Source organism: Manacus vitellinus, unplaced genomic scaffold, assembly GCF_001715985.3.
Source record: "Manacus vitellinus isolate BGI_N305 unplaced genomic scaffold, ASM171598v3 scaffold_12_pilon, whole genome shotgun sequence".
Classification (NCBI taxonomy): Eukaryota; Metazoa; Chordata; class Aves; order Passeriformes; family Pipridae; genus Manacus; species Manacus vitellinus.
In genome coordinates, this window is record NW_021938949.1 from 19,589,676 (window position 1) to 19,602,860 (window position 13,185).

General features: G+C 50.4%; 2 protein-coding genes and 1 long non-coding RNA gene across 4 annotated transcripts in view; 1 reads left to right on the plus strand and 2 right to left on the minus strand.

The window, feature by feature from the left end:
• The window catches only part of MAPK8IP3 (mitogen-activated protein kinase 8 interacting protein 3), an 85,137-nt gene extending 79,637 nt beyond the window's left edge, over positions 1-5,500 (plus strand). For both annotated transcript variants that reach the window (XM_029965997.1, XM_018067585.1), the window contains 3 exons: positions 1,449-1,628; positions 1,885-2,028; positions 2,591-5,500. In XM_029965997.1, the coding sequence (XP_029821857.1) occupies positions 1,449-1,628; positions 1,885-2,028; positions 2,591-2,712 (446 nt within the window). In that variant the 3' untranslated portion in view covers positions 2,713-5,500. The remainder of the gene's footprint in view (positions 1-1,448; positions 1,629-1,884; positions 2,029-2,590) is intronic.
• Positions 5,501-8,106: 2,606 nt separating this feature from the next.
• Positions 8,107-10,183, minus strand: MRPS34 (mitochondrial ribosomal protein S34). Its single transcript, XM_018067731.2, is given in 6 exon segments — positions 8,107-8,489; positions 8,537-8,883; positions 9,733-9,775; positions 9,852-9,919; positions 9,922-10,032; positions 10,035-10,183. Coding segments are annotated over 5 exon segments (624 nt in total). The 5' UTR covers positions 10,159-10,183; the 3' UTR covers positions 8,107-8,489; positions 8,537-8,605.
• A 1,656-nt stretch (positions 10,184-11,839) lies between these two features.
• On the minus strand, positions 11,840-13,148 carry LOC108638726. Its single transcript, XR_001920047.1, has 2 exons — positions 12,912-13,148; positions 11,840-12,577 (listed from the first exon to the last, which is right to left on the minus strand). It is a non-coding gene; the product is annotated as an uncharacterized LOC108638726 (long non-coding RNA).
• Positions 13,149-13,185: the final 37 nt, after the last annotated feature.

Genomic DNA, 13,185 nt, shown 5'->3' on the forward strand with positions numbered 1-13,185 from the left:
ATCTCATCAGCTATCCATCTGGTTTTTTTGTGTCAAGAGTAATTTATTTTTCATCAGTGGTTCCCTTGCTGTGGTAGGCCAGGTTTGAGATGGGGACTCATCTCAAGAGGTTCATTCAGTCAGAGGGTTCCAGGGAGCAGGAGTAGAGTGTTCTTCCAAGGTCTTCCTTGGTCATCCTTGTTTTTCCAAGGATGTTTCTCTCATCAGTTGCAGGCCAAGGGCAGGAGGTGCTGTGGCACCTGCCAGCTGCAAGTCATCAACCAAATGTTTAACCCAAGAGGACTTGATAAACATGAAGAACTGTTTGGGTTTGTTCAAAGCTAAGTTCAAACTGTTTGTTTGCCCAGCTAAGGCAGGGTCTTAGTTTAAATTTATGCCTTTCCAGGGTCAGAAATTAGGGTTTTTTTCACTCAAAGAAATATATATGGCTGTCCAGAAGCACTGTCAACATGTGTCTCCTCATTTTAAAGCATCTGATATAAGTTGCAGTAAAAAGCCATATACTGTATACACACTGATTCTCATTCCTCCAGCAAAGTATTTGTACTTGTCTTGCCATCCTTGCTTGAGCCTGATAGGGAAAAGTCTCCTTTGTCCAAATCACTTAATAACTGAAATCCAGCCCAAGTCAAAATACAGAACTACAGATAATTAATGAAGCAATCAAGCTTCATTGAAAGCTGCCTGATTTTAGTGCTGTTCCTGTTGTACTGATGTGGGTGTATGCAGAAGGAAAGCATGCCCTGTTCTGAGCTCTGAGCACTGGTCTCTGTTGCTTGGTGATTGGAAACTTTCACATTCTCTGAGCCTGGACATGAAAGATGCAGGCCCCTGAGCCCACCTTGAAATCCTTGGAAACTGTGGATGGTGAACACGTTTCAGATGTTCATTGCTGGAGTAGTTTGATTTTCTGGTGTCATGGTTAAATCAAGAACTGAGGAAGGAACTCACTTCACTTCTGTGATGGCTTTGACTGGGCCAAGAGGCTTCACCAGACCCAGAGACTGCTTTCAGCAGCACGTATGCTCACAGCTGGGCATGAGCAAAGGACTTGACTTGGAAACCGAGCAACTTCACCTATTCAGAGAATAGCAGTAATTCTCCTCTAGGTGCCCTGGGTGTCTCTGGGAACAGTGGACACCATTGGATACCCTGCCAAGTACAAAAAACCAAGGCTGATACTAGGACAGTGGGTGATTCTGGAGGCTGGACAGAATCACTGCTGGTGAGTCCTTCACTGGGACACCAGTCTAGCTTGCCTCAGTCTAAAAGAGAGGGACTGTAATCTGGTGTGGTCTCCTCCATCACATCATTCACACAAGACCTTTAAGAGACCTGTGCCTTTAAAGGTCTTCCTTCATGGCTCATGAGTTTTCTCTTTGATTGAGTCCCTTCTGTAAAGGGGACTCAAAGCTATCACTGATGATGTTCTTCCTCCCTATCCCCAGCCAACAAGACCTCACCAACCTCTGGAGAGGGCAGCCGCTCTGGTGGGGTCATCCACGTGTACGGTGATGACAACAGTGACAAATCGGCCAGCAGCTTCATTCCCTACTGCTCTATGGCTCAGGCACAGCTCTGTTTCCATGGACACCGGGATGCTGTCAAATTCTTCGTCTCTGTGCCTGGTAAGGATGAGCAGAGCCCTTCCTCAGCAGGGGCTTGTTCTGCCATCCCTTCTGTAACGGGGACTGGAGCTGCTCTGCAGCAGATGGGGGTGCAGGCCATGACTGGCACTTCCTGTGGCTCACACACAGGGGTTTAAACTGCAGCGACTGCCAGATTTGACCAGCAGAAGGAACTTGTCTGCCTGGCGTGTTTGCGTGTGTGTGAACTGCGTGGAGGCTGAGCAGAGGCACTGACAGCACCTCTGTCCTCTCCCAGGTAATGTCCTTGCGACCCTGAATGGGAGTGTGTTGGACAGCCCTTCGGAGAACCCCAGCACAGCAGCCACCGAGACCGAGGGGCAGAAGCTGAAGAACGTCCTTGTGCTGAGTGGAGGAGAAGGGTACATCGATTTCCGGATCGGTGAGTGCCTGTGGTGGGAGGCACCTGGAAGGGGAGAGGGTGCGTGGCTGTGGTCATGGAGTGAGGCATCGCTGCTGTGGGGAGCCAAAGCAGAAAACCCCCACAAACTCTGTTTCTCCTGCATCTAGCTGTGAGGGCAGATAAAGATTTTCCTTGCACAGCGCAAGGCTCCCAACCTCTGCCCTGTGCCTGCAGTACCACATGACTGTGTGGATGGCTCTGGAAAAAACAAACCCCTCTGTGCCACTGGCTCCAAATGTTGCTGCCCCACTGGGATCACCCGTGCTGCTGAGGGTGCTCTGTGTCTAAAAGTTGGCCTCCCTGAAAAGAAGGGTGTTTTTTGCTGCTGCTGGAGCTGGTTTCTCCCATCCATGCAATCCGACTTTGGAAAAGCATTGTCTTGCTGTAATTGTTCTTCGGGCACAGAGGAACGTCTCAGCTCATGGTGTCTGTTGTCAGACTGCTGGGACTGTAATAGTATTGGCCACTTTGGAGTATTGCAGAACAGTGCACTATGGGATTTTCTTTCTTGCCATTTTTACTCTCTGTTTTCTCTCTCCAGGGGATGGGGAAGATGATGAGACAGAGGAAAACGCAGGAGATGCCACACAGGTGAAGCCAGTACTTTCCAAGGCTGAACGGAGCCACATTATTGTGTGGCAGGTATCATATATCCCTGAGTGAGAATTCCTCCTTCCCCTCAATGTAAGTGTCCCTCCTCCCGCCTGAATGCCAAGATGTACATACAGAACGCCTGCATTATAACTCCTGCTGGAAACTGACCCCGGACAACTGCAACGGCTCCTGCCTCAGACTGTGACCCCCTCGGAACTCGCAGCTTTCATCTCGGGCCCGTGTGCTTTCAGCATGGTTGGATTCTTGTTCTGCTCTGGAGCTGGCATCTGCAAGGAGAGAAATGGCAGCGCATCGTGAAGTGAGCTTGGAGCCAGGACTGTGGGAAGCCTTTGCCCAGCTAGAGCGGGGTGGCTCAGGTTCTCGGGCAGGTTGCCTCACTCCCACCTGCATGAGAAAGAAGTGTGTCCCCAGGCATCCCCTGCAAAGCACTGGTGGTGAATCACTTCTACAGCACCACAGCAGAAATCCCTTCTAGTTCACCAGTGGACTCTCCACCTTATCCACCCTTAAGCACAGAATAACATCCCATGGACTGAGAGCAGATAAGTCCAAGGAGGCCTCAGTAGAAAGGAGCATCATGGTTTGGGCAGCCCTTCTGCTGCTGGGCTGGAGGAGGCAGCAGCACCATTACTGTGGGGTTCATATCCTCTGTCCTTGCAGTGGGAAGGTCCTGTCCTCTGCTGCTGCTGTTGTCTCAGCAGCTATGTGCTGGGTGCCTGTGTGTGTGTCCCAAGAGGATTGTTTGGTGGCCTCAGATGGCAAATGGGTGTTTGATTGTGGAGGCCACATGGCTGTGGTAGCAAAGGGGTACTGGAACACTGCTTTTTCAAGAGCAGAAAAGGCAACACCTAACTCCCCGTTCTAAAAATGCCAGGCAGTAAAGAACTCCCGAGTTGGTTCTGAAAGGTTCAGAAGAAAGTTATCTCTGCATTGCATTTGGTGGCTTTTAAAACACATGCGAGGGCAGAGGGTGGTGATCTGCTATGAATTCTCATTAACACATTGACATTGCCTTGACTCAAGGTTATGTCCCCTTCCCAGGAACTGCTGGAAGGAGATCTCTGTTTTCACAGGAAAACAGATTGGCTGTCAGTTAGGAAAGACTGGATGTGCAGTCAAGGTACAGAAAGGCCGTGTCTCACCTGAAGTCACATAGAAAAAGGAATTGAGGACAGATTTCCCAGCATCTTTTATCTAACACTAACTGTGTTAGTAAGTAGTTTAAAAAGCTGGAAATTTCTGACTCCTGAAAAAAGTTGACAGCCCCTTAGAGAAGTGGTGACAGCCCTCCCTGTGTAAGCACTGCTGGGCAATGGCAGATGTGCAAAAATACGGGGCCAGGGAGAGTGGTTTTGAGCTCAAGGTGCAGAATGTGGCAGCTCCAGGTGTAGAGGCAGTGGTGTGTTCCCCCTTTCTGTCAGCAGAAACAGTCCCATCCAACAAGGACAAGTTCCATGTCCCCAGAGGACTCCTTTCTGAATGTGCAGGACTAGGGCAAGTCGCAGTTGTTAGTGATGAATTTGGAAGCTCCTGGTGGTCATCTTGTTTCTTCCCTGAGCTGTGCAGCACTCTGGGGTTCACAGGGACATCCTTATGACAGTATAGGGACAACTGGGCAAGCCTCCATCTCCCAGAAAGCTCATAGCTGTGTCCCGTGCTTGCTGCCATGGACCAGGCTGTTCACAAGGCTTGTGGTCTAAAGCTCCTGCTGTGCTGCAGGGATGCCATGTTCCCAGGTGATGCTCTAACAGGTGGCATCTCTGCTGATGCAGCAGCACTGAAACGATTTTTGGATCCACAGTTCAGGAAAGGCTGGGGATTACATTGCCCCTGCAAGGAGGCAAGCAACATCGCTGGTGAATTAGAGGCCTCAGCCAGCTGCAGTGGTGCCCATGGCTGTCTGTGAGCAGTGCTGGTGACACACCACCCACACCAGTCCTCCCCAAGGCAGGAATCCAGCTGGAGAGAGTCTTCCAGGCATCAGCACACTGGGTTCTGTGGCTGGCACTGGGTTAAGGGATACCTGGAGTCACCATCTGCATGTGGGGGGACCTTTCACCAGGGACATTTCACTGGGCCACTGCTGACCATGCCAGGCTTCTCATTCACTTTCCCCATATGCTTTCTGCTAGGAAGAGCTCTTTGGGTCCCAACACAGAGTGCATTGAAGTTAAGAATATAACATTTAAAGCACAGATTCCACTGTCATGTTCATCAGTTAGGGCCAGATAAACTTCAGAATTTGGGCTAGTTGAAGGGAAAAAAAAAAAAAAAAAGAAAAAAAGCCCCGGTAGAGTCCAGTTCCTTCACTCTGTCAACTCTTTTGTAGGAAAATCAGAATTGTAACATTTGTACCTCTGACTGTTTGTTCTGTATCTGGTTTGAGCAGTTGAAGGGACAGCACTTGGTCTCCTGTCACCCACTGGGCTCTGGCAACATGAGGAAATCAGTCTGGGGCCTCTACCACCAGGTTCCTTTCCAGCTCGGTGCATGTTTTCCTCCAAGAGAAGCACATGGCCCAGAGGGGCAGCTCCAGGGGGGAGACCCGGCCTCTGCTGGCAGCTCCTGCAGCCTTGGGTGGCTGCTGGGCATCAAGGTGAGAACTGACTGGCTTCAGCACACTTCCCTGTCATATCTCCACTGTGATGTATGTAAAGTATCTTGTATGTTACAAAAGGATTTTAAAAAGTGTCTCAAGGCCTGTAAACTCCGCTGTTCGGTCTGAAGATGGCATTCTGTAAAGAGCCTGCTGTATGAATACGTTCCCATGCTTTGTCCCCTATGCTATCAACAACAAACCATATCTGTTCTGTATGTAATAAACGTGTTAACATCATCTTGGGCAGTGCATTGTGTTCCTGTGAAAGCACTGGGATTGCTTCTCAGTCTTTTAAGAGTGGGACACTTAAAAAGGGTGGGAATGCAGCTCAAGTGTTCACCGTTGTTGAGCAGTTTAGTGGCAAGAAATGAGGTGTGGATGGCTCACAGAGTCACAGCAGAAGGGGCTGGTCCAGCAAGCCAAATGCAATCTGTAGCTTCTGCCAGCGGCAGAAATAAAAGCTGGAAATTAAAGGTGGAACAACTTCAGAAATATGAGAGCAGAGAAGCATCCATCTGCTGGCTTGCTGCAGCTTCTGTCAGGGTGACCCCTTCAGGTGAACCGCCAGGGTTAACACATCAGGTCAGCTTTCAACATGATACAGGGTGGCACTTCACAGTCCCTTAGGCATCTGCGTCAGACATTGTGGGGAGGGAGCTCCTCAGCCCCAGCAGCACTTGGACACTTCCATATTTTGTAGAACCGGTAGTTCAAGGGCTGTACGTGGCAGTGTACAAGGGAGCCACCTCCTTACAACAGGAGCATGTTCTGCCCTGAGCAGGGGGCCCTGAAGTGAGTCTCATCCATGACCAACACATGCACTGTGGGGCAGCACAGGACAGGGTGTCATACAACTGGCAATGCCTCCAGCGTTAGTGGAGGCATCTCAACCACAGTTTGGAAACAGGTGCTGAGACCAGTCCTGCACTCCTGGGGCTGCACCCTTGAATAAGGCCAGGAGCAGTCTGAGCAGGGCTCTAGGTGAAGTGCAGATATGTCTGGTACCCACCAGGGTGGGTGAGGAAGCAGGTCACTGCCATCATCCCTCAGACAAACCCCCCCCCCCCCATACTGGTAAATGTGAGGTAACTGTACAGGTTTGGGAGGGCCAGCAAAGCTCACAGCATGTTCTGGACGTGGAATCCAACCAGTGGCAAATGGGCTGTGCAGCTTCCTGGAAGGGACCTTCACCATTGGGCAAGGCTCTCAGCCTGCGCACCCTTCCCCCAGGTGTTAAGGTCACCAGCCGGACATGACTGTCCTGATCAGCACCACCTAAACCGCCAGCTGTAACAGAGGCCCTTTCCTCCTATGGCCCAGGAGCCTCATTTAAACATGAACTGGGGCCTTCAATATGCCTGTAGCTGTGTCTGTCCCTAGCTGTTCCTGGATGGACCCCTTGGACTTGGAGGGGCTCAACTAGATCATCTTCAGAGGTCCCTCCCCACCCAAACTGTTGGATGCCTCTACGCCTTATGGTGTTATCAGCTCTATCTGCTTTTGATCCTGGCTGGACTCCCTGGTATCCCCTGGTCATGGCTACTTCTTGCTTTGTCTGGGGCTGCTGGGGGATGCTGCGACCAGACTTGGCTCTGCCCCCTGTGGGCAGGCTCAGTGGGCCTGTGCTCCCTCAGGGGAAGCCTGTTCTAGGGCTCTGTTCAGATCCCAGCTGTGCAGTAGAGAGGACTAGACTGTTCTACTCATGCCATCTAACTCACACCCACAGCTCTCTCCCTCCTTGCTCAGCCTCAGTTTGTGTGTCAGTTCAGTAGCACCTCCATCCTGGTGAGGACGGGAGCCATCAGCTCAGCACAGTGCCTGACACTGGAGGCTCTGAGAACCAGCCAAGCTGCCTTCCAGCCACAGCTGTGGGAAGGCTCACAGTCTCAAACTCTTTGTCTGTGGTAATGCTCTGGATTCTCCCTTCCCTGGATTCTCCCATTCCTTCCAAAGCCAGAGAACTAGTCCTGGCACATGTTCTGCCACTACAGGCAAACAGGGGCTCAGCTCTTCCCAGCCTCTACATCTTGTCACAGGACTGGCTTTAACTCACAAGTAAAGCCTTCCCTCTTATTCCATAGCACCTTAATCCTTCAGGAGCCTCTGGGTGGGGAGCCCTGTGGGAATCCAGGTCACCGATGTCAATCCTGTGCTCCTACCTGATGGCAGTTATTTCCTGCTGGCTGGGGCCACACATTCCCCAGTCCCATCCAGGGAACACTGGGTGGAGCAGAGTCGTTTGTGCTCTCCCTCTCTAAATCCCCTCAGGCTAATTGTGATTTTGGGATGCTGCAGCAAATGGAACACCACTTCCTGACTATCTGCTACGGCAGACACAGAAACTAAACAGTTACTTCTGTGCAGGGAGTTGATCTACAGACCAGAACAGCTCCTGTGCCCCATCCATCCACATCCAGACCAGACCCTCCAACAACCCCTGACACAGCAGCAGCATCCACAGGCAGCAAGAGAAGATGAACTGCCAGGAACTGTGCTCAGGAGCTGCATGTTTTAATGTTCACAAAGCGCTGCCCTGAAACAGGAGTCATTTGTGATTGGCTGATTCAAATGGTAAAAGTCAATCATGCATCCTTTGCATCACCAAAACTAAAATAATTTCTCCTATCTCTCGACAGCCATCTCTGGAGTAGCTATGGATGGATAGCTTTGGATTAGCTTACTATCCAACTGTGCTCCTCATGTGCACTGCCATCCTAAGCAAGTGACCCAGATCATTCTGCAGTGTTCAGAGAACCTGATGCTGTGCCTGTGTTTGGTACGCTAATGGTTCTGCAGATGATAATCTCCAGGCATTGAAAAAAATTCCCAAGTTTTCTTAGAACTGTGCTGCAGAATTAAGACAACATTTATTTTCATTTGCAGATACATTTCTTCACAGCTCTCTGAAATACTGTGATGTTATTAGTCATTTCCATGTGATTCATGCAGGACCCAAATTATCTAAAAAATGTTGTCAAAAGATTAATTTTCAGGCTATAAAGAAAATTATGCTCCAAAGAATTGCAGCTGGCTGACAGGAGCTGTGTATTCAGAGACTACTCAGGGAACCAAGAAGGTTCCTCTGCTGACTGAGACCAATGTTACGGAAAAGGAGTCTGAATATATCTGCATCTTCCTTTTGAGATGAGGTGACTGTACAGGGCTGGGGAGAAAGCCAGGGAACCTGGCTACACCCTACCATGGTGGGCACGGGGGTCTCTGTAACGTCCCCATGCATCATCATGGCTAGGCTTCGCGAACGAAGATTTGTACATCCCCATGCACTGGGCTTCTAACAGGCAGTGAGAGGCATGTAAGAAGCTGGGGACACAGAAAAAGTCTTTATACAGGTGTCCCTGTAGCTTTTTTCTTTGCCCGTTCTCGGGGAGTGGCCAGGACCTTCTGCAGATCAATAACTGGTTCCTCTGTGATTGGTTTTCCCTCCTTCTGCCACTGGGCAAGGATCATGGCTCGGAGCAGCGGCGGGTACGGCAGGAACCGAACAGTCTCCTCAGGCACTGGGGTGAATTTCTTGAAGGCCTCCTCCTCGTGCTTGGGCACCATACGCCAGTCATGGTACATGACTTTATCAATCTCTCTCACTTCCTCTTCAGTTTTGCCTGGGAAAAGATGAGGAACACCAGTGGGCAACACCGTCACAACAAACTCCTTCCAGGAAACACAGCAAGTGTCAACTCTTCGGCACCCGAAATGCTGCAACAGTAAGAGTAAATGGAGTTTTCAAAGGGTTGGACAGGATCTCCCCTGCTATACTATGGGATCTTACTTCTGTCATTGGAAATCAAAACAGAAACAGGCTGAAAGGACTACAGGCAAGTTGTTTCAGTACTATGGGTGACTCCCTCTCTTAATTTAAAGTGTCATTTCATCTCTCTCAGCTTCCATTTCCATGGCTAAGGAACGAGAGTAATTTCTCTCTACACTGATGAAAGTTATCTGGAAAATCGAGTGTTAAAAGTGCCCAACAACTTCAAAACCTTTGAACTAGAACTATTTCAGTAACTCCTGTAAGAGACAATTGTATACCTAATATAAAGCAGCTCTAAAAAGGGAAATCCACTCATTCAACTCCAAGCATTAATTAAAAATTCCAGTAACATAAGCTGCTTGCCACTGCAGCTTTTTAGTGACAGCTTTACCCGGACCACCCCCATGTGCTCATTCTGTGTCTTGCTTTCAAAGTCTCTGAGCAGTCTGTCAGCTCATCTAGCACTGTCAGTGCTGCTGTTCCCCAGGGTCATCTTGCACTGGGTCTCCCACAGCAGTCCTCAGAAAGACACTCCGAGGGAGCTAGATCCCAGCTTTTGAAACTTAAACAAGGGGGAACTTCTTTTCCCATTAGCAGATCTGAAAAAAACCCACAAATTCCCCAGGCTGGGAGAGGCCGCCGTTTTTCCTGCCGCCCTCCCGGTGCTCTCCACGTCGGTGGGAAAACGAGCCGGACTCACCTCTGAAGGTCAGGTAGCCCCAGGCTCTTCCATGGTCCATGTCCTGCAAAGAAAAGCGGATCGCGCTGAGGGCAGGGCGCGGCGGGCGCGGTCCCGGGGCGGGGATGGGGCAGGCGTACCTCGGCCGTGTAGTCCGCTTCACCTTGTGATGACCAGTAGCAGGCTCCGTCGTGCGCCCACAGCCAGACTTGCGGGTGACGTGCGGCCCACGCCGAAGCCGCAGCGCAGAGCAAGCGCGAAAAACCGTTCTCGTTCGCACGTCCTCCCAGGCCCGCACCGGCAGCCGCTTCTGCGTCAGCGCCGCCGCATGGTCTCGTAGTCCAGGGCGAAGCGCTGAGAGTCCCGCGGGCGCTCCTTCAGCGCGCGGTACTCGCGGATCTTCCTGGCCATGGCGGCGATGGGCCGGTGCAGCTTCTTGCGGGCCATGGCGGCGGCTGAGGGAGAGACCGAGCGGGCCCGAGGAGAGCCGGGCGGGGCCGGGCAGAGCCGGCGGGGCCGAGAGGAGCGAGGGGGCCGGGCAGAGCCGAGCGGGGCCGAGGGAAGCCGAGAAGGGCCGAGCGGGGCCGAGGGGAGCCGAGAGGGGCCGAGCGGGGCCGAGGGGAGCCTGGCTTGGCTGTTTGAGGTGTGTATCCGAAACAGCGTTTGGGATAGAAAAAAAATCTGGTTTTGAGGAGATCCAGCTACTAGGTCAGGAACGTTCAACAGCCTGGGTAAAATCAGGGTTTGGGAGGATTAAGGCAACGTTGAGGTTGTGCCCCAGGTCGTATAGGAGTAAAATTAAGAATACTTAATTATTAGAAACTGATAGCCATAGAATTTATGTGTCTTAGACTAAGCATTTTAAAAGGAGGGTGCTAGCCGTAGAACTCATGTGTTTTAGTAAGGTTGGAAGTTCTCAAGGGAAAGTGCATAGTTTATAGTTTTTTGTGAATCACAGAATCAAACGGGTTGGAAAAGACCTGTGAGATCATCAAGTCCAACCTTTGACCCAACATCACCTTGCCTACTAGACCATGGCACTAAGTGCCACATCCAGTCTCATCTTAAAAACCTCCAGAGACGGTGAATTCACCACTTCCCTTGGCAGCCCATTCCAATGTCTGATCACTCTCTCTGTAAAAAATTTCTTCCTAATGTTCAACCTAAATCTCCCCTGGACTATGCCTTCTTGTCCTACTGCTGGTTGCCTGGGAGAAGAAACTGATCCCCACCTGGCTCCACCTTCCTGCCAGGGAGTTGTAGAGAGCAACAAGGTCTCCCTGAGCCTCCTCTGCTCCAGGCTGAACAACTCCAACTCCCTCAGCCTCTCCTCATAGGACTTATGCTCCAGTCCCTTCATCAGCCTTGTTGCCCTTCTTTGGACCTGCTCCAGCACCTCAGTGTCCTTCCTAAATTGAGGGGTTCAGAACTGGACACAGCACTCGATTCTTTACAAGCAAGAATTGTGATAAAAACAGAGACAGTTCTTGCACCTGTGAAGGGACGGATAAAATGCGAGAAAGAAGACAAAACAGATCCACGAGACTGGGTTTAGGCCTTGAGCCAGTTCCAGAAGGCAGGAAATCTAGGAGTCAAGAGAAGAACGTAGCAAGAAAGATGTTGATGCCTGGCACCAGGGGCCACTTTACGACCTCTGAAGCAATTCCAGGGGGGCGTACGGTGGGTGGAAAATGGGGTGGAACAGGTGAGGTAATCCTTGAATGTGTAATTAGAGAGTTGTATAAAGTTATGAAAGCTGTGTGGTTCAGGGTGCACCCTTAGGAATTTTTTTCTGATGCAGCCAGCACTGAAATAAACATGTGTGCTTTTTTGGCTTTCTATACTCAAAACGAACCTATAGTTTCTTTTCTGATTTTTTGGCATCAGTCAGAGTCAGAGCCTGGGCTGTGAGCAGCATTCAGGCATGGAACTCCATTCCTGGGATGAGAAAAGTCCCCCGAGCAAGGACTGCTCTGGCTGCACTTTTAATGACTAGAGTTTAAGGAGCAGAGTTAAGGAGTAGAAACTGCGTGGGTCCAGCTATATCAGCCCCTAGTAAATTAAATCTGACAGCAGAGTTTTATTTTTCTTTTTAAACTCATATCATATCTTAAAGGAACCACACCAATTCCAGCATTGCTGCAGAGTCCTTTATTGAAGGCATTGGGATATGAAGTGGGTTTTGCCAACAGCCAAGATCAATGTGTGGAGATAAAGGGGTGTGTGCGCATGTGCTACACACAAAACAAATAAAACACACATTTTAAAGGCAGTTAATGCTCTTAAAACAAGACTAATATGGTGCACCTCTTAAAAAAGTACAGGGGGGGTAGGAACAAACAGGATGCCCCGATTAAGTTGAGAAACACCACTTAAGATACTTGTCCTCAATCCACCCAGATTTGGGGGGAAAAGCAGAGCAGTTAAATCACTCATTACAGGGTGGAGAGTGGGGAGCTTGCACCCAGGGCCGTGCAGCACAGGGATCAAGCTCTTTAAGGCCCCTCTGAGGCACCTACCAACTCAGGTTTCTGTGGGTGCACAGGGCAGAAGAGGCAGCAAGAACGCTTGGAAAAAATGTGAAATTGGCTTACTTAGGTGGGCAGAAAGAAAAGCCACCACCACAACACACAGCAAGTCATCCGGGAAAACCGATGCAGCTCCACCACAGTCGACCACAGACGGCGTCTCCCACTGCTCCCACAGCAGAGCGAGTACAAACCATATTCCAAACCCGTTGTCTCCCGGAGCGGTCCTCCGGGGGTCAGCAGGCGATACGGGTGCGGGGCACAGATGCCCCTGGTGCCAATCCCCAGGAGGGGCGGCAGCGGAACCCTCCGGTTATTGCTCCTCAAGGCGAATTCTCCTGTCAAAGAAATAGAAACTTTACTCACGGTATCCCGGAATGCCCACATAAGGAACAATACAATCTTAGAGAAGTCCCTGAGAATTCGATAAGAGATGCAAACAAACAGGATGTAAACTAAGCTCCGTGTACCCAGATAAAATAAAGAACAAACGTTACAGCATTTGCTGGCAAAGCACAACGACGCTGTGCCTGCTCAAGGACTGGGGTCAAGATGACGAAGACGACCCGGAAAGACCAAAGAAGGACTTCCAATAGGGGTGCGACCATGTAAAGCAAACTAATAAATACGTATTAAGTAAGCGAGAATATCTAATGAATAATCAAACAGTACGTGTAATAAAAAGTCCTGTCCATCTGCCATTTGGCGCGTTCGATTAGAGGGCTATCCTCCGAACGTCCAGTGCGCTGAATAAAGAAGAATGCCCTTTTCAACATCTACGAATCGGTGTTAAGAAGTTTGTTTCTGCCGCTTTTCGGGATCGGGATCCGAATCGGTAACATTAGTTCCCGCGCCGCACTCCGGGCTCTGGGCCGACGGAGGAGGGAAGAGCCGAGTAAGCTCTGCCTCCTGGGGGGAGCCAAATTAGGCCCCGCCCCAGGGAGGG